We start from the raw sequence: 21,524 nt of genomic DNA on the forward strand, positions 1-21,524 counted from the left end.
TTTTTGGAATCCTGGGTTAATAACTGAACATCAAAACAATCCATTCGTACTTTGAAAGGTAGCAAGGCCAATATGGCTGAGGTGAATTCGAATTTGATATTGATGAATTGCTCTCGATAGTAGTTTAAAAGAAGATCTAATAGAGCAGACAAGGATTTTATCATGAATAATTTGTCGGAATCTGGTTGTGCAAACAAATCCAGACATCTGGTTTGAGCAAGTCTCAAGGATACCTTTGGAAACGAATGTATTTATTTGGAACAAATGTGGAAGTGTGTCTACCACTAGGTAGGTCTCTAATCGCGCCTGAAACAATCACCAGTCCCATCGGAGAATTTCTCATCTATTATTCAATATTCAAGCATTAGTACGTTGCATAAACGATGAACAACTGTACTAGTACATATACCACAGTTTGTCTCAAGTTGTTTCACGTCATCACATTATTGCTGCCATTCATAATTGATAACCCCTGACACTCCGCCGTAGTTTTCCCTTGAGACTGTGCTACGCATGGTCGACCTCACGTGTTGAATTCTGGTCAATGACCAGAAGCTACATGTCATCACGCTGATCGTACTCAAACTGAGTTATTTGGTCTATGATCCTTGCATACATTTCCTGAATCGCCTGTAGAGTAAATTGAACAAGGGGTTTCCCAGAATTCGTTTGCCCTTTTGGGTCGGGAATAGACAACCCATGACGAATACTCGGAGTAGCTCTCGAATACCAAGTTGGCCCTCATTAATTTGCCGAGCCCATCATTCAATGGCAAAGGTTTGTCTGCGAGTCCCTCGTAGTACTTGAGGTCTTTGTACGTACGTACTGCACTGCTTTGTCGTCCCAGTTTTGCTTTCACTTCTCTCTGTTTCCGTCGTTGGTCGGAGTGCCAGGCACTTTGGTGGATCAAGAGTGTTCTACTGTGGAGAGCAAAAGGCTCCCTCCCTCCCTCCTTCCTCGGTCTTTCCTTCTTTTTCGCTCTCCTCCTCTCTTCCCTTTTCGCTGGTTGAATCTCGACCGCTCTCTGTACTATGTACGTACAGGGGCCTTGAGGAAAGAAAGGCCAGAAGGCTCTTGGGAAGTCAGCTGTGTCTGGTGTAGAAGAAAAGGAAAACCTGCAATGAATTAAAGAATCCAAGTTGTGTTGAGAGATTCTCATTTGGTGAGTTCAACCCACATTCCAACACTAATGACCCTGGTCCAGGGCCCGGGATCGGGGACCAACGGGACTGCTCAAGGACAGAATGGATCGGGATCATGTCCCATCAATGGATCGACGGGAAACAGCGTTGGATCAGGCGGTAATGGGAGAGCGGCTCCTTCAGCAACAACGACGACGAACTCGTCGTCGACGACGTCGACGACAACATCCACGGCGGCGATCACGAATTCTGCAACAATCCTGTCGTCCATGGGCCTGTCTACGGGAGGGTTGTCGTAAGTGCTTGTTCAACAAAATTGTCTCTTAGATCTTAAAAGTGGGTTCGAGGGAGTCAGTAATTGAGGTGGAGCACCATTTGTACTTTCTCTCAAGAGTAAGCGATGGGCTTCCATGGGCTGCCCGCTGGAAAACGCTCCCCATTAGCCGTCGAGCTTATGCGTGGGTGAGCCTTTCTGCATGGCGGTTTTGAAAAGGTACACAATTGAGCTTGATAATCCTTTTTTGGAGGTGTTCCTACAAGTCCCACACTCACGTTAATGAAAGCAACGCAACAAGACATGTCTATTTGTCCATTTTGTTGCCCTTCAATGTTGGAGCCGACTCACCCCGCCTATTAATATCCATCTCTATAATTCAGGTCTGTTAGTCACAACGAAAGCCATTTCCCTCCCACCTGTCCCAAATCGGCTCCAAGTAGTCCCAAGGCCACGAGATCAACCAGAACTTTTACGGATTCCTCAGTCCATCACAAAGCTTCGAAAGCAACAATCCGGGACTTATCCCAATTACCAAACGTGGGAGCTGGGCTGGGTCTGGCTTTTGGAGGCGGAGGGGGTGGAGGCGGCGGAGGGGCCGGTGCAGGATGTGTCGGAGGCGGAGGGAGTGGCACAAACGGAGGAAACGGAGGAGGTGCATTGAACAACAATGGCAATACCTCCTCGGAAAATGAACGCCCCAATGAACGGTAAGACTCATTTTCTAAATAACATGTAATACAGGGATATTGGTGATGCATGACGTCAGAGATAGGAGCGCTCAGTCAGATAATGAGCTCAGGCGGATCCCCAAATTAAGGAACAAACATGTTAGCAGTTTAGGCAATTTGGTTGTTTCCCATTTGTTCTTCACAAAGCGCTTTGTGACTGATAGTGATTTGGCGGAATGAATGTCGTTTCTAGGAATTGTACATTCGTATTTGGGGACTCAATCAGTCATATCTGAGGCACCCTTGGCGAACAAAAAATGATCATTCAATTTCTGCAGAACATTTAATGGGGGAAATCATATCCAATTTGCATTTCTCGGGTTTAGAGATACGACAAGGCCAAACACATTGAGCTGTTTTCAATTTAAAGACCATAAGATAATGGTAAACAAATTTGTAAGAAACCTACTTTCAGTATCAGCTTACAGATTTAGATAGACCACATCCAAAAATTATATAGAATTGGCAACCAAGTCAACACTATTTCTATTTTGACTTCATTGATTCTAAAGCTATCTTAATTCAATAAGCTGAAATGACAAGAGTCAAAGAAAGTGTCTTGCTCAAGAGCCATGATTTACCACCAAAAACATGGCAATTCAACGAATCCATCAAACGTGCTTAAACCTTTCTTTCTACCTTCGTTGAAAGAGCTTTATTTTGATCCCCATGGCAATGACAAACACTCCGAGATGATTAATCTTGATCAATTACACACCACTTTGACCCCAAAATTTGAGGTGGCAACACTTACCGAAACTTTGACCCCCGCACAAACTTCCGGACTCCAAGCTCTTGTCAGGGACACGAGAAGGTCGGTCGAGTACTCACTTGAGTTCCTTCCGTCGCCTTTTCCACTCCATCTCAAGTTGGGGTCCCAACAACATTAAGAGACCCTCGTTTCTCGTTGCCCCCATTGCTTTGCTTTGTGTAAGTTCTATGCACGGCCTTGGATCTTGGAGCTCTTAGCAATGCCAGAAATGACTAATTGTTAGAATAGGCCTGGATGAATGGAACTCAAAACATTAGCCTTGACAACATTTGGATCTATGACGTGAATGAAATGAAATAAAGCCCGGACTATGATTTGTCAGAGAAATGCCAGATAGTTGGGCCTCAAAAGAAGGCAGAAGCTTCTCGAAAACTTGCACACATGTTGTATCTTATACGAAACTATTGGACAACGATATTGATTTCCATACCTCGTCTCGTGCAATCAGTATTTTATATTTCGTACTGCAGAGTGGGGAGCCTCATTTGTTATAAAGTGGATAAACCATTTTGTCGTACATGAGTCATATGACGCTCCTCTAAATTCAATAGACTTGACACCATTATATACGTAATGATTGACAACTCATTCGGGTGGCTCACATAATCTTGCCACTCGCAAAATGATATCAAGGTAATGCTTGAAGCAAGTCAAATCCCATATTTTCGCTTGGAAACAAGCCGACCTCCTTCAGTTTGGACTACGTGGCTTTACTTTCAATGCTAAATGCGTGCTAATCACGATGCGCTCACTTGGACCAAGGTGAAATATAAACCTTTCGCCTAGAAGGCCAAAGCCAGGCACAAGGTTTTCTGATTCACCACATTTTAGATGTCAGACAGGTGAAATTATTTCCATTTCTGGCCTATTTTACGAAAAGGCTTCTTTTCACCAACCGGTTCAGACGGAGAGTGTGAAACCTTTTTAATCTATTTTGGAAACGATTTGGAATCAACTCCTTTTTTACATAAATTTGTAGAGCATGGAAATGGAACAGTAATTGGGAATTCGCGCATTTACAAGACAAGACGATAAGAAGAAGAGAGGCCCTGTGGAAAGCGAACCTTTAATGTCATGCTATAGAACACTTTGTTTGATATATCTGATTCAAGAAGATTTGATTTTTTTGCTCTTGATGAATATTTTAACATGCTAACTAACTGTGGTTATTTTCAGTTTTAGTAAAATGCATCGTAAGAAATGCATCGATCCAAAATCACATTGAAAGTAGGACAGAAGTTTTCCTAATCAATTCATTACCAGAACAATGCTACAAAGTTCTACATCTTGAAGATTGAAAACCGAACAAGCCAAATTGCAATGCCTTGTTTACATGTTTTTGGCCTTACTTCGCTGTTCGTTTTTTTATTGTTAGAACCTCATCATTATGCCTGAGTAGTTTTGACCTTGAACTGCGGCTTGGAACGCTTCCACATGGTTAACTCATTTAAGCCCAAAGTTTCCTGGCCAAAGCAAAGCTTCAAACGCACTTCAACATAATTTGAGAGGGCATCAACGAAACTTGGCATGACCATTTGTTCGCAGCCGAAGGCACGTGACATCAACGACCTTCCCCAATTCCCAAGGCCGTCTTCAATTCTTTTGAAATATGGCCATTCAGGGCGTTCAACTTCTTAGACACCAATTGAATAGACTGGCACTTTTCCTGGAAAATGAGCTGTTCAGAGTTCATTTGAATAATCCTTTAATGAGGGATAAGAAACATTTGACTTGCCTTTCCGAGATTGTAATGAATTGTTTGAGGACTCATTCCACTCCAAGAAATAGATATTACAATGTCGTTGGAGGTCTGTGCGAATGTGCACTTTGGCCTCGTTTTTGGGGCAAGAACTGACATAGAAGTAGTAGGCCTCGAGGCTCGGAAATAGACCTTGACTTGAAATGCACGAAGAAACCCTAGAAATGAAGGGGCGGAACGTCCTGAAGGAAGCTGTTTGAGAACATCAAAGCTCCATAAGACGAAACGAGCGTAAATCATGCAAAACAGAGTTGCAAGAACACAGGCTTGAATCTCCGAAGTGCGTGGATTGTGTCTTCATAAAAACCCATTGAGGGCTTTTCATCTAACAGAATGAAAAAGGAAGGGCCTTGTTGTTTGATTGTTCTTGAAAGTTTTGTAGATCTTTCTTGGGCCATATTGGGCGTTCCACCTTTTGCCAACAACTCGAATCTCGTGAAAACGAGTTGGTCCTTGAACTTTGAAAGCCTTTTTCTACGATTACCAACCAGTCCAATAGTTTGTGTTGGTCCATGGTTTTCGTACTCTTCTCCAAGGCAAGTCCTCCCAACCAGATCTTGGAACATGTTCCTTCTGTAGCTTGAATATATGTTTTCTTATCAAGTTACCCGTTCGCGTCACAAAGATTAATCGGCCTTATGGCGCCTTATAATAGTATAAGCACCTCAGCGGCTGTTGATCTGCCCAAGGACTCTAAAGAGAGGAAACGACACGGTTTTCCCCTGACCGCCCAAGTTAAGCCATTGCGTTGAATCAAGACAGTAACTCTAATTTCAATAAAACAAGATTATCCATACTATATAGTACATTTAAGTGTTTTTATTGAAATAATGAACTCCTTGATCTACAACTCTGTCCATTTACTAAATATTTCTGAATTAATTTTGGAAGTCACAAGATTAAATGAAATTCAAATGAACATCAAATTAATCAAAAACAATCGAAAGTTCTCAAATCAGTGAAATATTGCGTAAAATTGGCTCATAAACACGCATAGATAGAAATCCACAAGAATCATTTACTAATTGATGAGGAACTTACACTGACAAAATTTAAAAGAAATGTATGGAATAGGCAATAGAAGTATATGAACATAAGTGTTAACCTATTAAAATATTTGGGATGGGCAACTGATAATTTTGTCTTAATCCACACATTTGACAAAAAATATCAGGCATTGGCGAAAAATGAATGAGTTATCTCTTAGTAGAGTTTAAATTTCTACTTATTAGGAAGTTTGCATAAAAAGCAGGCATTAGTTTAAGGGGCACAGAGTAATAGCAAAGTCCAGTACCCTAGATTTCAATTTGAACTTTTTACTCCAATAAATGTGTTTTTTTGCAAAAGCATCCAAGTCAAATAAAATAGGTGTCATATCTCTTAAGATATATCATTCCATGATAGCTCAGGGCTACAGTATGACTAATTTGGATTGAGGGCCATTCCCAGAGTGAGCACCATAGTTTCATATCAAGTTCACCAAATTACTTGAAATTTGGTCAAGATGTTTCTGAAACAATTTTCTACGAATAATATCATTACCAAAAAAGTATTGACTGATTGTGTTTAGAGCAAATTCTTGCTTTATCAAGAAAACCTAATTAGTCCTTTTCAGTTGTTGTAGTTTAAGACATGTTTAAAGTCATTTTAGGTATATTTACATGTCTGGTTTGAAGCACATACCATCAATGGTTACAAAAATGATATTAGTCACATATTTTGTTCAATACTCATGCCAATAATTGATATTCAAAGATTTCAGGTGCAAAAGTTTAGGCCTTACTTGGCAGGAAAGGTTTGGTGATCACAAAAAAGTGGCTTTTCCTTGCTTTGGTGTCCTTGATCTGCCTGACCAACTTGCCCTCAATATAGTCTTTAAACAATGGAATTTGAAAATAATAATCGATGCAGAGGGCAATTTCAATTGCAAGAAGCAGTGAAGTGAATGAGCGTACACAACACCTATTATCATAGTATTCATTTGTAATGGAGTGAGGATTGGAATGCTTTGGTCTCGATCCATTTTCTTTGCTCGGTCCCAAGATTGACGATTGGATCGTGATGATGAAGCCCCCTCGGTCTTCCTTTTCACATAGAAGAAGGTACTGCAGTCAAGATGATGTCTAGCATTCTCGAGGCATGGTATTTGGTTTTTGGCTTTTGGCCTTGTGGTCGTCTGATCCCATCAGGGAATGCAACATTACCAACGTTCCATCCACCGATAGCATAGGCTCCAGTGAATGACGGTTTCCTCGCATATACCGATGGTCGTACCTACTGATGTTCCCAAGCGACATATCTCCATTTCAGATCCAGCAAACCATCTTTTATGGGCAGTGCTATGGTGTCTAATAGTGCCAATGGCAACGCCACAACCGCCACAACCCTCAGCAATAGCCAAAGCCCTCTCAACAGTCAGAATAACTTGTATCACAATCACAACAATCTGTCAATTGGCAACTTGGGCGCCCTAAAAGAAAAAGAGGTTATCCAGGGCAAGATCTCGAGTCAACCTTCCCATGACTCGGATTCGGATTATGGGCCTCCAGCCATTCCGCCGTCAACGTCAAATAACCGCTCACGCCAGAAAAAATTCATGAAGACATTCAGTCAGTTGCCACAAGAAGAGGTTGTATTACAAAGTAAGTGTCAGACGTGTTTTTCTTCCTGCACTTAACTCATGCCACAACGCACTATTGGTTGTGGCTGGGGGACCGATCCCAAAGCATACCGTGTCCAGAAGATTTGAAATCTACCTCGATTCGCTTTGTATTCTTTTTTTTTTTACTTTCTGACGCTTTGAGACTCTCCTTCACTTTGAAAATTAAGTCTAAGATTCGTGTAATTGAGGCAATAGTAATTAAAATTTAGTACCAAACACAAACTATCATAATGGCCATGATGAAAATATGAGTTCTGCTAGCAAACATCAATTTCAAAAAGTCTCATTTAAAAACGTTTATATTCTCACCAAGGCGAAATGTATCATCGCCTTGAGATTTTGGGTTTACTTAATTATTCATTGGAATATATCTCAAAACTAGTGAAAAGACGTGCAACTACATACATTCAAGTGGAATTCCCTAATCATGAAATCAAGTTTAGTTTATTATCCTATGCAAGAATCAGCACGAAACGGGAAACTCTTGGTTGCATAACAATCGATAAACAATTTTTAGAAGAATATTGATAGAATATAGAAGAACTTTAGGGGACAGAAAACTGCACAATAAAGGACCCCAAAAACTTATGAAGAGGACTTTATTGTTCTAATTGTAACTAACCAGGGATTGGTTACATCATTGTTGAATATGCCGGTAATTTATCCGAGAGTACAGAGTTTGCCGAAATTAGATGGAATCCGTAAGCACATGTCTTTTTCGTTTCTTAGCACGCTCCGACAATAAATTCTAGCGATTACATAATAACTATTTACTCAATCACCGTTGCTTTCTTTGCATTCAGTTTGCAAAAAGAAGCTTGAAGAAAATTGATATCAACGAGTTTGAAGAGAAAAGCGAGGTCTTGAGCGAGCTTCTCTTCAATCAAAATGACAGAAAAGACAAACAAGTTTACAATGCTGACCATATCAACATTTTGAAAACCAAACTTGAATGACCTTAATGCAAGGAAAGAGAGGGACGGCCATTAAATAGGCAATTGTCTTTTGTGATAATGGGGTTTCAAAGTATAATCTTGACTCGAAACGATTAGAAGCCAAGATTTGATTCGTTGAAATTTTCTTTCTCTTCACTAGAGCCTGCAATATTTGTTACTAGAGTTAGACCAAAAATGTTTTTACATAAAAAACATTTTACACATATTTTGGGGATTTGGGGACCCAAAAAAAACCATTATTACTGTCCATTTTCATTTTTTGACCTATTTTCTTTTCTTCCTGCGATGATACGTAACAAAAAGAAAGATGACTTCTGAGAACAAGGACTTTATTCAGTTGCAGATCAAATAGGACACAAATCTAATCATTAATTGAGCAAAAGTGCCCTAAGCAATAGCACTAGAAAAGAATCAATTGTATGCTGTACCATAACATCAGAATCACTAAAAAAGTGTCCTAATGTCAAGCATTGTAATAAAGAAGATTTAATTTCTTGTCAATAAAATAAAGAAGCTCTATAGATCACCCAGTATATACAATAAGATACGATCCCAGCCTCAGTTTGTTTGATTTTTTAACCCGTTGCGCTCAAGAGCATTCTTTTGGATAAGCAGTGATGTATCAAACGTGAAAATGACGCCACTTTTTCCACCCATAGTTGAACATTTGTTGCAAAAAGAGCTTAAGATTTGATTTTTCAATCGTTTCTAGTACTATCTATTGGTTTCCTTGGATAACATCTGTGCTATTTACAGCACTATTCAAATTCACTTCTGCCACAGCCACACCCTCAACACATCACTACATAAGTCAAAAGGGGGCGCTGGGGAGCAAAGGGGTAAAAAACTACCTCGGTTGAGGATATCCTTTCGTTTTCGTAGAATTTGGCAACAGAAAAAGGCAATAAACAGGACTAACAATGACCTTCGTGCAATGGAAGCAACATTTTTGGCAATTCATTGCATTTTTCCCTTAACTCACAACATTCTCTTTCTTCTTTTTTTCTGGAACTTTTTCGCACTTGCTATTTTTTGTATTCTTTCACCTTTTTGCATGTTTTCCAACTTTTTCTCATTTTTCCCAAATGACAAAATGTTCGACCAAAATGGCAACTGCTTTTTTTCACGGTCTACTAAACATGAGCTAGCATGGACATGGCAAGAACATGCTTTTCAGGGATAGCAGGTTCAACTACTGGTGCTTGAAGATATTATGATGTAATATTCCTTTTCATTTATGTGGTGCTTGATATTGAAGGCAAAAATAGCCCCCCTCTTGAACGTGTTGTTGCCTATTTTTGGGTAAGTTTATGCGCAAACTTTTGCAAAAATTTGTTTGATTTTTATGCAAATCTGCTGTCCATAAAGACCATATCTATCTGCAAATTTTGGCTGACCCTAGTTTTTATGCTAGGAAAATAAAAGGAACAGAAACAACAAACTGAAACGTTTTTGGTTAACATAAGATCAACATATTTGGGTTGTTTTGAGCAACATAAAAATGACATATTTGGGCCAAAAATCCAACATATTTTGTCAGAGATTGTTTATTACTTTCCAGTCATGCCAGAACTGCTTCCAACAGTGGAATTTGGGCTCCTTTGCGCGTTTCATACCCATGAAAACTAGTTTTCATTAAAAAGATTAACCTATTCTTGATTGGCCCCACACACGTTGGAGAATACAACTTGAAAACATGCTTTAAAGCATGCAAAGAGTTGCTCCAACCAAGAGTTAGCCTATTTTGACGGTATGACCGTCCGCAATCCATATTTCTAGAACTCAATGAGACCTATTTGCATCTAAGATGAGACATACTAACCAAGCTTCAAAGGACCTCGCATTGGAAAGACCTCAATATTTCAGATCAATACAACCACCCATTCTCCCATTTCTCATAACCAGATCAGTACAAGTTACGTGTCAATATGAATTGTCACAGAAAAATTCATGTGTGAGCACGGTGTACAAAAAGTCCTATCAAGTTTTGACGGAGATACCCAAGCACATCTGGGAATTTTTCTACCTCAGAAAATCATAAGGAACAACGTTGTATTTCTGTCAAAACTCTAAAGGATATTTTTACAACTGGGTGAGGCAAATTTTCCGGACTTGAAAGACATTTTCCTCTCTTCAGCCAAAGTTCAATCCGTTCAAAGCTGAGATTGGGGATTCAGTCTTTCTGTTATGTTTTTGTTTGTATGAAAATTGTGCGTACGTTTATGACGGAGAAACAAGTGTGCGCTCTGCTCTAATAAACGTTCTTCTTGCTTTGAATTTTTCAGGATACTCGTGTGCTCTGGTGGCTGATATCTTACTTCAGGGACATCTCTACATTACGGAAAACTACTTTGCATTTTACTCGAACGTCTTTGGCTACATCACGAAGGTAACCAGTACTTATCGACTAACTACACTCCACACATTACATGCTTAGCTTTCTGATTGGATCAGGGATAGGCCTGACGATCAAGGCCGTCATGTCGTTCGTTTTTTTCCTTTGTGATCTTCATCGTTTTCGCTCAGTGCATGAACTGCTGTCGGTCTCCAGATTACCTTTGCGATCTTTCTCTTCTGTCTCGCTCTGTCAGGACCTGGTCTGAATCTCATCAATTATTTATGGTTGATTTGATCTCGCTTGCCATTGGTGACAGCTGCCGAGAGAGAAGTAACTTGGTCCCTTAGGACCGTTTCCATTGGAAAACCCTCCACCAGAGATTAGATAGACATTGATCTGAAAAATCCAAGAACGGCCCCAGGCTCCTCATTTGTCATTCCAAGGATATTGACTCCCTCAATCTTAATTTCTAAGATGATATTAATTAGAAAAAGGTTGGCCGAACAGGCATTATCTCGATAAGCTTTCCCACAACTGTAAGGAAAGCTGGAATCCCACCAAGGATAGAGAGGAAACCTTGATGAATCAATGGCCTTTACGGAGGCTCGGATCGTTTGTCTTTGAAAGGACCCTATTGAGAGATTCGACGTCCAATTCGCCGGCTATATCGTATTTTCTGGTCAAAAACTTTTGAGCTAGCATATAAATGTATAACATGCTACATTTTCTCCTTATGGTGGAAAATGCATTATTGTACCTCATCTTATGTGTACAAAAAAAGCTCTCGCAAAGTTGCCGCTCACTTGCAGCAAGATAATACGACAACCAGTTCCCTGTTTGCTTGGTTCCAATACCTCATTCAAATTTCCCATACTCTATTGTGCCAGAAAAATGAAGCAAGCCAGGGAGTGGCAACCTCTTCTGGGAGTATTGCCTTTTTTATCGGATTATTTCGCTTTTTTTTAAATTCCAACTGTAGGACGTTTCAAAAGAATTGGAACACCTTATTGTATCTCGCATAACGTTTAATTCAATGGTCGCATCAACTCAAGCTTAAAGGCGTATATTTTTTTTGTCCGACTTGAAATTTCAAAAGAAGCCATATTTTTGGTGAACTCAATACCCATGATATGAACAATTGTTAAAGGTCTTTTCGAAAAGCTTTTAGATTTTAAGACGTCGAAGGCCAAGATGGAATTAAGGAGGACATTGCAAATGAAGGATCAAATTGCGCATACTCGTACATTGAGTACTATATCTTTTTGAGCTTTATAGATTTACTGTGAGCCTAACCAGAGATATACATATGGTTTGTTCTTTCGTGTCTTTTGAAGCACCCTGTTTGCATGTGAATAACCGGAGTGGAGTTGCCTGGTACAAAAGCCTATTCTTAACAGAATTGAATCCTTCCTCGGCTTCTTCACTCCTGGATTTTTGCTAAGCCGATATGTGCTATGAACGAATCGTAACAAGTCCCAGCAACTAAATGCATTGTACCACAATTAGTCAAAGCACGAGCTTGCTACTTGGAGATTGGCTAACTTTGGCAACACCATTTTACGCTTTTCCAGAAATTCAAAATTACAAAAAGATTACTATGGTATTGCTTAACTACTGCAGCAAAAAACACCAAACTCAAGGTACTTGGCTATTTCTCTTTCCCTTCGCAAACTATTTCCTTACCGTCTAGTTACGATCATAACCAGTCTTTTTGCTGAGGAACCAGCGCAATGATTGATGATTGTTTTTGTTCCTGGCTTTTCAGCTCCAAATCCCAATCCGATCGGTGATCCGGATCTCGAAAGAGAAAACGGCTCGTATCATTCCAAATGCAGTAGGCCTCACCACAAACGAGGAGAAACATGTGTTCTCGTCCCTCTTATCTCGCGATTCAACCTTCAAGTTTTTGACCCACGTTTGGAAAAGAGCCCTAAGGGATCAAGTGCTCAGAGAGGCCCAGGATCTTGAAGACGTGGTGAGTAATGACGAGGGCTGATTTGAATTTCAAAGCCATCCCTCCAAATCTCGAGATTTGCTGGGCTATGAGCGGTCCAATAAACTTGACGATGGCCCCTTGAAGGTGAAAACTTGGTAAGAAGAAACCTCCGCAGATCGTTCACTGTCAATGGGGCCCACTCACCTTTCATCTTTCATATTACAAGAGCATAGTGCGATAAAAGTTTCAGGGTTTCTCATCTATTAGGTTGGGCCCTTTGGGCTCAAAAGCTTTCATATACACAATTCAAGTGCAAGGAACATTTTTGACAAGTTTGGCCGCCCAAATGCAGTCAAAAACTAACACACATGGCCAAATAGCGACTTCGCTCCCCATAGAAAATATAAATTTGTATGTAATAAACAACTAGTTCAAGCTCCAGTTTCATTTCTACCTTGGACAGGGAAAAACTACCCGCCCAAGAAACGATCTTGACCTGATACTCTTCGTTGGAGAGTTCGTTTTCATGTCTGGCTTTCTTATCTGTCTTCCAGACTGATTCTGTGGTTGTTCCTCGACCTCCAGTTGTCAAACTTTAACTTTGTAGAAACAGTTTGGATCACAAAGCAATCTTATCAATTCTCACTCACTACTTATCAGGGGTCAAAGAAGATGCTCTCCAGAACAAAATTTCTTTTTATGGATAATTATGTCGACAAACCCGAACAAACTACCTACATCAGATTTAATTTGAACAATAGGCCTCTTCTTTTTTATTCCTCGTTCCTTTGATAAAAACCATCAGGGTAGAAGGAGAGGTTCTTCTTAGAAGTGAATGTTACGCCTGGCTGGGAAATGAAGCTTGAAATGAAGGTGTGCCCACGTCTGACAATGACATGTTGGGCCTATGTGGGGTGATTTTGGTGCAACTCTGGGACTTTCTGAAGAATGATCCGAACCGTTGCCGACTCCATAGCATTATACCCAGATTCAGGATCGGATGGATATAGTATATGAGCGAGGTTGGAGAAGAATGATATCAATTCAACACTATCCTCGTTCCTCCGGTTCCCACGCAATATGGAACGTAAAACGTCTCAAGCTTGGGTGAGCAGAGCCATCCAACAAAGGCTCTTCCGCTAACCTTCAGATCTTTTCTAAGAAAAAAGTCTTAATCCTGAAACGATTCTTAAGTTAGGAAAAGAAAAGAGTTCTTTCGACTTCTTCAAAGCAGCCCGAGGGCCCGAAGGGTTGCTTGCCATCGATAGATAGATGTCAACCTCACCACCGAGGGATTGAGGAAAGTCCTTAAGCTTTACTTGGAGTGAGATCGATTCACTTGGTCGAGGAAAACTTTGGCTGGAGCAAAGTGATCCATTTATTGTCGGTGAATACGTACGCCGTACGTCACGGTCCAAGGGACGAAAAAGGCGCCGAATCAAAGTTTTCGTTTGGAGATAGAACCATAGAAAGGCCTATGCTCAAAGGAGCCACATTCAATTTGTGGCCCATTCAAGACGAAACATTCCAGAGTTGACAGAAGATATTGATGAGCTCGAGGATCATTTTGAAAGGAGTGATCTATCAGGCACTCAACCAACGGGGATCTGGCCTTAGCTAATCCATTTGGCGTGTACTCAATGTTTCAGGCCGACTCTCCGGAGAATCCCCTGGAAACAGAGTTGGATGACGAAGTCGCCATTCAACACTCAAGCGAATCAGACGGACACACAGAGGATACTCATGTACCATCCCCTTGCGACACGGTGGACTCGGCCTTGGAGTCTTCATACATGGTCAAACGAATGAGTCTTGGAACCTCGGGCAACCTCACACCCACACCAATTCCCACTCGGTTCACGCCAAGGGCCTCCCATGCTCAGTTGGACCACGTGCCAAAAGACGATAGTAAAACGAGCTTTGAATGGAAGCACTATTGCCAAACGACGTACCTTACCACTGCACTGGTGGTAACACTCCTTCTGTTCCTCTTCTGTTCATCTTTATATCTGGTATACAGGGTACATGAACTACAACTTCAGGTAAGAAGTACAGTACAAGCGTTGTAATGGTCAGATCATTAGCAATTCTAATTCATGACTTAAAATCTTATCGTTTCAGGTTGAATCTCATTTGAATGAGAAGCCAAAACCGACTCTCCCGAATTGGTTGTCATACTTTGATCTGGGGGAATCTGAAGAACTCAAAAAAATACTGACAAGTAATGTCGATCAGATAGCAGAGGTAAGGAACCTCCGAGTGCAATTTGTAATGAATACGTTCTTCTTCATGATTTGACGTTTTTTTCTCAATTTTCAGGTCAGGAAGAACCTGGAAAAACTGTCAGACATTATAAATAAGGGCCTAATATCAACCTCAGATTTGAATGAAGTAACGGAATAAATTTATAATTTGATCTATCAACATCTTAGATGACTAGGCCTCGGATTTGAGACTGATATTTTTCGCTCTTGTTTACAAGAATCACCTTTATCCTCAACATTAACCGATTTTCTTGTATTATAAGTTCGCCAAAAGTAGATACACTAACAGGTTCAATCACAATTTCTGTTTCGCTTTTGACAATATGGCCGTATGAACTTGAGTTTTAAAAGCTGAACAATTTCATAGCCTATACGTAGGCTTACCTTGATGTCGTCAAGTTAAGACCTGGACAAGTGCACTTTTAAGTGTCCCTTATTTGATTTTGACTTATGACCTTATCACTGCTTTTCAAAGTCGAGTCACCTCGAATTTGAAGATTCATTTTTCTTATGAAAATCCGAGTTCTAGTGATGATAAGACGATTTGTGAGTTTAACGGTGGCTAGCAACATTCTAGAAGGTTGTACAAAACCCCTTTCAAATGAGACTTTCCGAGCGTTTCAAGGAGATGTCGTGTTTCTCAATAGGACGACTACTTAAGGTCCGTTTTAAATGCCAAATCTAGAGAGATCTACTATAAAGCACATGAAATATGTACGCTAGTCACGCAGAATCAATATTTACAGACCTTTGTACAGTGACTAGAAACTGGATGTACCGCCACAACGGGAATGAGAAGGATTCGACGTGATAACCAAGACATTATCCAACGAGTCATGCCGAGTGTGTGAAGTATGTGTGTGAACCGTTATTGTTTCTCCGATTTTGAACTTCAGGATGGACAGAAACTAAGAATAATGTGTGTCTGAACTGTGATATGACCACGGATATTTTAAGTTTACCTTATATCTCACACAAGTTGGAAAATAAATTTTGTAGCCAAGTTGTGAAAATGTGTCTTCTTGTTTCGGCGCGGGTCTCAACAAGGTGTATTGTTTTTGCTCGGACAAAAATGCTCACTCGGGCAACACGTACTTGGTTTCGCTTAAACATTGCAACTTGAGCCTTGTATGTCCGTCGCTCATTTCAACTAAGTTCTAGATTTATGCTAGCAACTACTGTCTTTCATTCTGGCGCAAGTTGGGGAGTTCAATTTGGCTAAAGCTCCTTCAAGCTTGAGCAGCAACTAAAAGAAAGAAAATGCACTTGGTTGCATTGAGTTAAGAAAATATGCAATGATGGTGGAGTACTTATTTTCAATACCAGCAATCAAACATGTCTCTTAAATTGGTACTAAGATAAAGTAAGCCCCTTGAGGACAATTACTTTATGATGGAAAGTTACAGTGTAACAATTTCAAAGAAAAACGCAAGAAAAAACGCACGAAACTTTGAGCAATAATTTCTGCAATAAACCAACAAAGTTGATTTCTTTTTGGGCAATTTTATGCACAATAACACTAGAAAATACCTAAATACTTTTTGTTTGTGTGCATATACTCAAAATTATAAGACATGTAATATAAAAACATAGTTTGACAGAAAATACTTACGTTTCTGTTTAAGGTCTGCTTAAGCAAACCAGAAACTGATCAAGAAAGGAAAACTCTTTTAGTTATGTTAAAATCAATCAACACAAGACAGGAAATACATGTGGATCAAATGGTAAATTGGGTTCTACTTTTTTCTTTTAAGACTGGCTCTCAAAATCTATGAATGTGGGTTCTGTCAGTCAGAATGTAAACCCTTTTTGTGCAGGTTAAGACCAATGTGAGCTGGATATTTTCGTTTAACAGTGAGCTTTTGAAGGCATTTCTCTTCACACCCTTAACCAAAATCAGACGTAAAAGTAGAGGGAGCCCGGTGATCTAAGACACCTAGAAATCCTTTTGAGCGCAACAGAATTGACGAGTTTGAACGGTTAACTCAAATTTGGGACATTTCTTGTTAAGATATGGAAAAAATGAAAGATGGCAAATGACTTGAAAACTTGAGTCCGAACTCGTGGTCAAGTACACTTGAATCTTTTAATTGAATTTGGAAAAATTGCCGGAGTCGAGCGTTTTAGAGAGGGCTCGAGTCCGAACTCATCGTGAAAATATTCGCGTTTTTTCTTAGTCTTCCTAAGCTACACAAAATATTGGTTACGGTCCTAGGGGCATTATGTGAGTCAGCCTTTACCAAAATATAATGCCAATTCCTCTTTATTGAATTATAATGCGGTTAAATAGTTTTTGGCTAATTCTATCAGAATCTTCGGCTTGCTGGGGTACCGTATAGGTAAGGCATTCGGTTTCCAATTTGCGAATCTTGGTCCGATCCCTGACAAGCCAAGTCCAAGCTTCTTTGCTGTATTTAAATTACAGCATGAGTTGCTGCTTTAGCAGCTTAAAACGGGCGAACGTGCGGTCAATCCCGAGGGTGAGGTAATGATTAATGTTGGTTGTGACCAGGGTCCCTAGTTGTGACATCAAATTGGGAATATCCCTCAATTGGGACACGCATCACCAGACAGCAGGGCGAGCGAGCAAGCTGCCATCTGACACAGAACGACCGAACGAACAAACCTAAATTTGGTTGGAATTTTTCTATTAATACTACTAATACGGCAACTTAAAAGAATGGGAAGTGGCTCTTCTAATTGAAGGCACGATATGTATGAACAAACACAAAGGTCGAACAAGTCCAAAGATGTTTCAGTAGGAACATCACAGGATTGAGAGAGCTCTCATATTGGGAGAGACTAGAAACATTGGGACTGTACAGTGTTCAGAGAAGCTACGAAAGGTATCTGATACTGTACGTCTTCAAAAGCATTCATGAGCTTTGTCCCCACCCAGGATTTAGGGTCAATTCTAGCGACCGTAGAGGGTTAATGAGCACTTTGCGATCACCTTCAAGCCCTCGAGAATCCTGGCTAGTTCGAACAATGCAGTCCACCTCTCTTCTTTCTCGGGCTCCTTCATTGTTTAATTTGCTTCCCTCTAATATTCGTAGGGAATACGTAGTCCTTTTTGATCCGGTAGCATCTTTCAAGTCAGACTTGGACCAATTTTTAGATAGCATTCCAGATCAACCCTACATTCAAGGACTAACTCGGCCTGCCAACTCAAATTCGTTGGTTGACCAAATATCACATAAAGATTGAAAGGTAATAAATAGACGAATTATAACCTTTCACTTTAATAGTACTGGGGATTACATTCACTATAGCGGTTAGAAAAGCCCGTGAAAAACCAAAACCAAACCAAGTCAAAAAATAATCGATCAAAATCTTAAGTATGATTAGTGACCCAGGTCACCTAATGTCCAGAAAAGAAATTTCGTTCATGGCGTTACCCGTAGTTTATTAAACCATTAACCGTGGTCTTTCCCCATTGCGTTTGGGCTCTCTGACGTTGGAGATATGGGTCCCTAGTGGTTTCCTTCAGAAAACGGGCTTAAGTCCGTGACGAAGTAACTATGTAAGTGCGAGACTTGGAAATGGTTGCATTGAGATTGCATTGGCCTTCTTTTGTTTTGCAAAATCCACCTAGGGTTTAAGGCGGGCGTGATCCTGCATAGGACTCGAATCATGTATCGGATTAGAGCCTTTTGCCGAAAAAAGTTGTAACATTAACATTAAACAGTATCACTCGCAGTCTGACTTGTGTCGGACTCGCCCGAGCACTAGTTACTACCTTCTCCAGTTCACATTGACTTGCTTAACCAAGGTTTGCCTCCACCAAAGATGCTAAGCCATTCGATATTCGAGATTTTCAGACGATAAATTTGGATTACGCCTTCTCTGCCTTTCAAGCCGAATTTCCTTCTGCGTACACTCAAGGGGTTGAGGTTACAGAAAGTAGACCCAATGTTGAAGAGGTTTCAGATTAATACCAAAATAAGAGAATCCTTAAAAGTGAGAATTTTGAGACACGAAAGCAGAAGCTTGTTTTGAAATTTGCAGTATAAAGGACCTGAAACCACGATTAAGGTTGACCCAATGAGTGAATACTTCCGCATTTGGAAATGTAGTTTCGGGACCGGCACTTTCCTCCGCAGCAGCTGAATTGGCCATGAACGGACACGCCAAACCGGCCATTTTTTCATTCATCAGAAGTGTGACCAAAAAGCAAGACCAACTCGGAGGACAAGCATATACTTCCAGGAATAAACGCACTCCCATTTTGTTTTCGTTCAAAATTCGATGGTGAAAACAAGAAAAAACAGCTGGTTTCTAATTCAGTTTTCAGTGCGCCAAATACAGATTTACTTCACTTCAAGTACATCAGTTTACGCCGAAAAGGTGGCTACTTCTGATGATGAAGTCAAGGCAGTCCGTAACTTTTTAAGGCATGTGTCCCGTCTCTTCCTATTGGCTTAGTACTGCCAGATCGATTGGGAAATGAACTCTTCTATTAGTCAGAGAAAAAGTATTGTGTTGTAATGGGTAATAAAAATGTTGGTTACGAATGAACCCTTAGATTCATTGAATGTAAAACTATGAATTTTTGAGGTGCGAAAATGGCTCTGAGACGACCCAAAGTTTGGCCTCATTTTCCAAATTGGAGTTCCTGACCACGCGGGGGCTGTTGCTCCGACTGTGACTTGCCGTTGTTCCTATGCGTCATGTCTCTCCTTATAAGTGCTGCCAGACAGACGTACAAACAAGTCTTCTCTTTTGACATTGAAGATATCTTAGCATCCAACCATCGGTAAATATGACCAATCTTTGATGAAAAAACAAAAAAAAGAGGGAAATAAAATGCTGTTCATGTTTTGCAAAAACTCTCGGTGATTCGAGTCCCGCCCCTTTGGATGTCGATTAAAAAGTATTGATTCGAGCAAATGATAAAAGGTAAAAAGAAAGGAAAGCTCAATATAAGCAGAGCGGAAGAAAGAAGAGGTTCTTCCGAAGAATAGCAAAAACTCGGTGACTCATTCAAGCTCAGACGTTGGTTGGCTGGCCCTAGAAGAATACAATATTGTTCGAAAATGGCTACACTGAGCAAAAAAGGGCTGATGGGTGGGTAGGGTCATGTGCGGTCGAGGAGGCCCAAGGCACCGCACTGAGGGGGAGGCGCAGCCGGACTGGAGTGTTACCAATTATTGAACAAGCTTATTGCTTATTGCGCCTTGCCATATTGATGAATAAATGTCAGAAAAATAACTTGTTCTGCCGTTGAGGGACGGACAACTTGGCCAAAACTTGTTTTCCGCACAGTAGCGACTCTTCACGTTAACCAGTGTTTAGACAACCACTCGCATTCCAATCTCTAGAATGGCAGCTGGATGTCAAAACATGTAATTTTTCCGACCTTCACAGGTGGTGATAAACCGGGCGTTTTCTCAAGTGAAGGAGGTAAGAAAATCATATCTGGTTATATCTCCTAAGCCAGTAATTGGACTCAAATTAGACTAAGATTACTCAAATGGCATAGCACTTTGATCTGGTTAGGTGTCAATATTGGATAGATTGAACGGGCTAGAAAATTCCCGCACTGCCCTTTTGTCTTGCTATTCTGGTTCAAATCTCGATACCCTTCTTCATTTAAAGTAAAAGGTTATCATTCAAACTATTTTGTTCCTTAGATTTCATGCACCAAAACTTATGAGGAGACAGAGTAGGTTCTACTGTCCAAATCACTTGTGCAAAATGTTGCCTAAAATTTTAAAAGTATTACACTTTCTATGAAGTTCACCTAATCACGGCTGGCTGTTTGACGTAGAGTTCAAGGCAGAGAAAAGAGTGAAAAGAGGTTAATGTATTCTAGGTAAAAATTGAAACTGTTGTAGCCTGTGGGTTGGTGACTGGTTTGGCTACTCTGGCTGAAGTTAAGTGCTGCAAGGCAAATGGATTAGTTTAACCGAAATATTCAAGAAAATATAATGAATAAAGAAATGGGTTTCCTTTAAAACAAGGCTCAAATTAGCCAGCACACCCTTAGAAGCATAGATGCATGACGCAGTGTAATGAGAATCAAGGGTAAAGGACTCAAGCGGTTGGAAGAGGAGGTTTATCAAACAAGATACCTACACTTCTGAGCTATAAAATGGAATGTGACCAGTCTTGGCAAAGAGAAAAAATAGCTAATCAAAATCTTTAAACCAACCGAAATGCCTTGTATTGTCAGCTGCAATTCCTCCCAGACTCTAATATAAAGGTTAAAAATACAGGAGCAGGAAAAAAAGTGTTCCCATCCTTCCCTTCCACCCTTAATTTGGGAACCTTCTCTTGTCTTTGCTCCATCCATTAGCACCATCGGAATGATCAGATCAATAAAATAGTTAATTGGAGTGCTTATGATATCACAATATGTTTGACTAGAACTTGTGCAAAGCGTAATATCACAGGGGGTATCGCTTCTGGTCCAAGAGCTCTAGCTGGGCCTCGGCCCAAAACACGTCTGCTCCTCAATTTGCTCCTTGGTGGCAAAAATATCCACGGTGAGACTGGTGGTGGAGTGGCCCTCAAGGTGGTAGCTAAGGCTTGAAAACCGGTGAGCCAAGTCATGCCGGTCGTGTTTGGCCTGACTTATCGCGAGCCAGGCACAAGTTTTGGCCCACAGTGGAAGGCCGCTCGGCGGGGCCGTGCCTGGGCTGGCCATAGGAAGAGTGGCCGTCTGCATGGGTATGTCCCGGCTGGCTT

At 40.6% G+C, this 21,524-nt stretch overlaps 1 protein-coding gene across 2 annotated transcripts; it reads left to right on the plus strand.

The window, feature by feature from the left end:
- Positions 1 to 1,063: 1,063 nt before the first annotated feature.
- On the plus strand, positions 1,064 to 15,847 carry LOC131879700 (GRAM domain-containing protein 2B-like). Of its 2 annotated transcripts, none has more exons than XM_059226077.1 (8): positions 1,064 to 1,437; positions 1,800 to 2,126; positions 6,989 to 7,320; positions 10,582 to 10,685; positions 12,400 to 12,609; positions 14,220 to 14,612; positions 14,692 to 14,814; positions 14,890 to 15,847. In XM_059226077.1, exons 1-8 carry the CDS (start codon positions 1,190 to 1,192, stop codon positions 14,971 to 14,973), a joined length of 1,821 nt encoding a protein of 606 aa, XP_059082060.1. In that variant the 5' UTR covers positions 1,064 to 1,189; the 3' UTR covers positions 14,974 to 15,847. The 2 variants fall into 2 exon arrangements, with proteins under 2 accessions (XP_059082060.1, XP_059082061.1); XM_059226078.1 differs by lacking the exon at positions 1,064 to 1,437 and adding an exon at positions 1,463 to 1,635.
- The last annotated feature ends 5,677 nt before the right edge of the window (positions 15,848 to 21,524 follow it).

Source organism: Tigriopus californicus, chromosome 4 (genome assembly GCF_007210705.1).
Source record: "Tigriopus californicus strain San Diego chromosome 4, Tcal_SD_v2.1, whole genome shotgun sequence".
NCBI lineage: Eukaryota > Metazoa > Arthropoda > Copepoda > Harpacticoida > Harpacticidae > Tigriopus > Tigriopus californicus.

Bases quoted from the DNA above. Each gene is read 5' to 3' on its own strand.
- LOC131879700 (XM_059226077.1), top strand. From the start codon at position 1,190: ATGACCCTGGTCCAGGGCCCGGGATCGGGGACCAACGGGACTGCTCAA. The intron at 7,321-10,581 runs GTAAGTGTCAGA...TGAATTTTTCAG, and splicing joins AGAAGAGGTTGTATTACAAA to GATACTCGTGTGCTCTGGTG. The intron at 14,815-14,889 runs GTAAGGAACCTC...CTCAATTTTCAG, and splicing joins ATGTCGATCAGATAGCAGAG to GTCAGGAAGAACCTGGAAAA.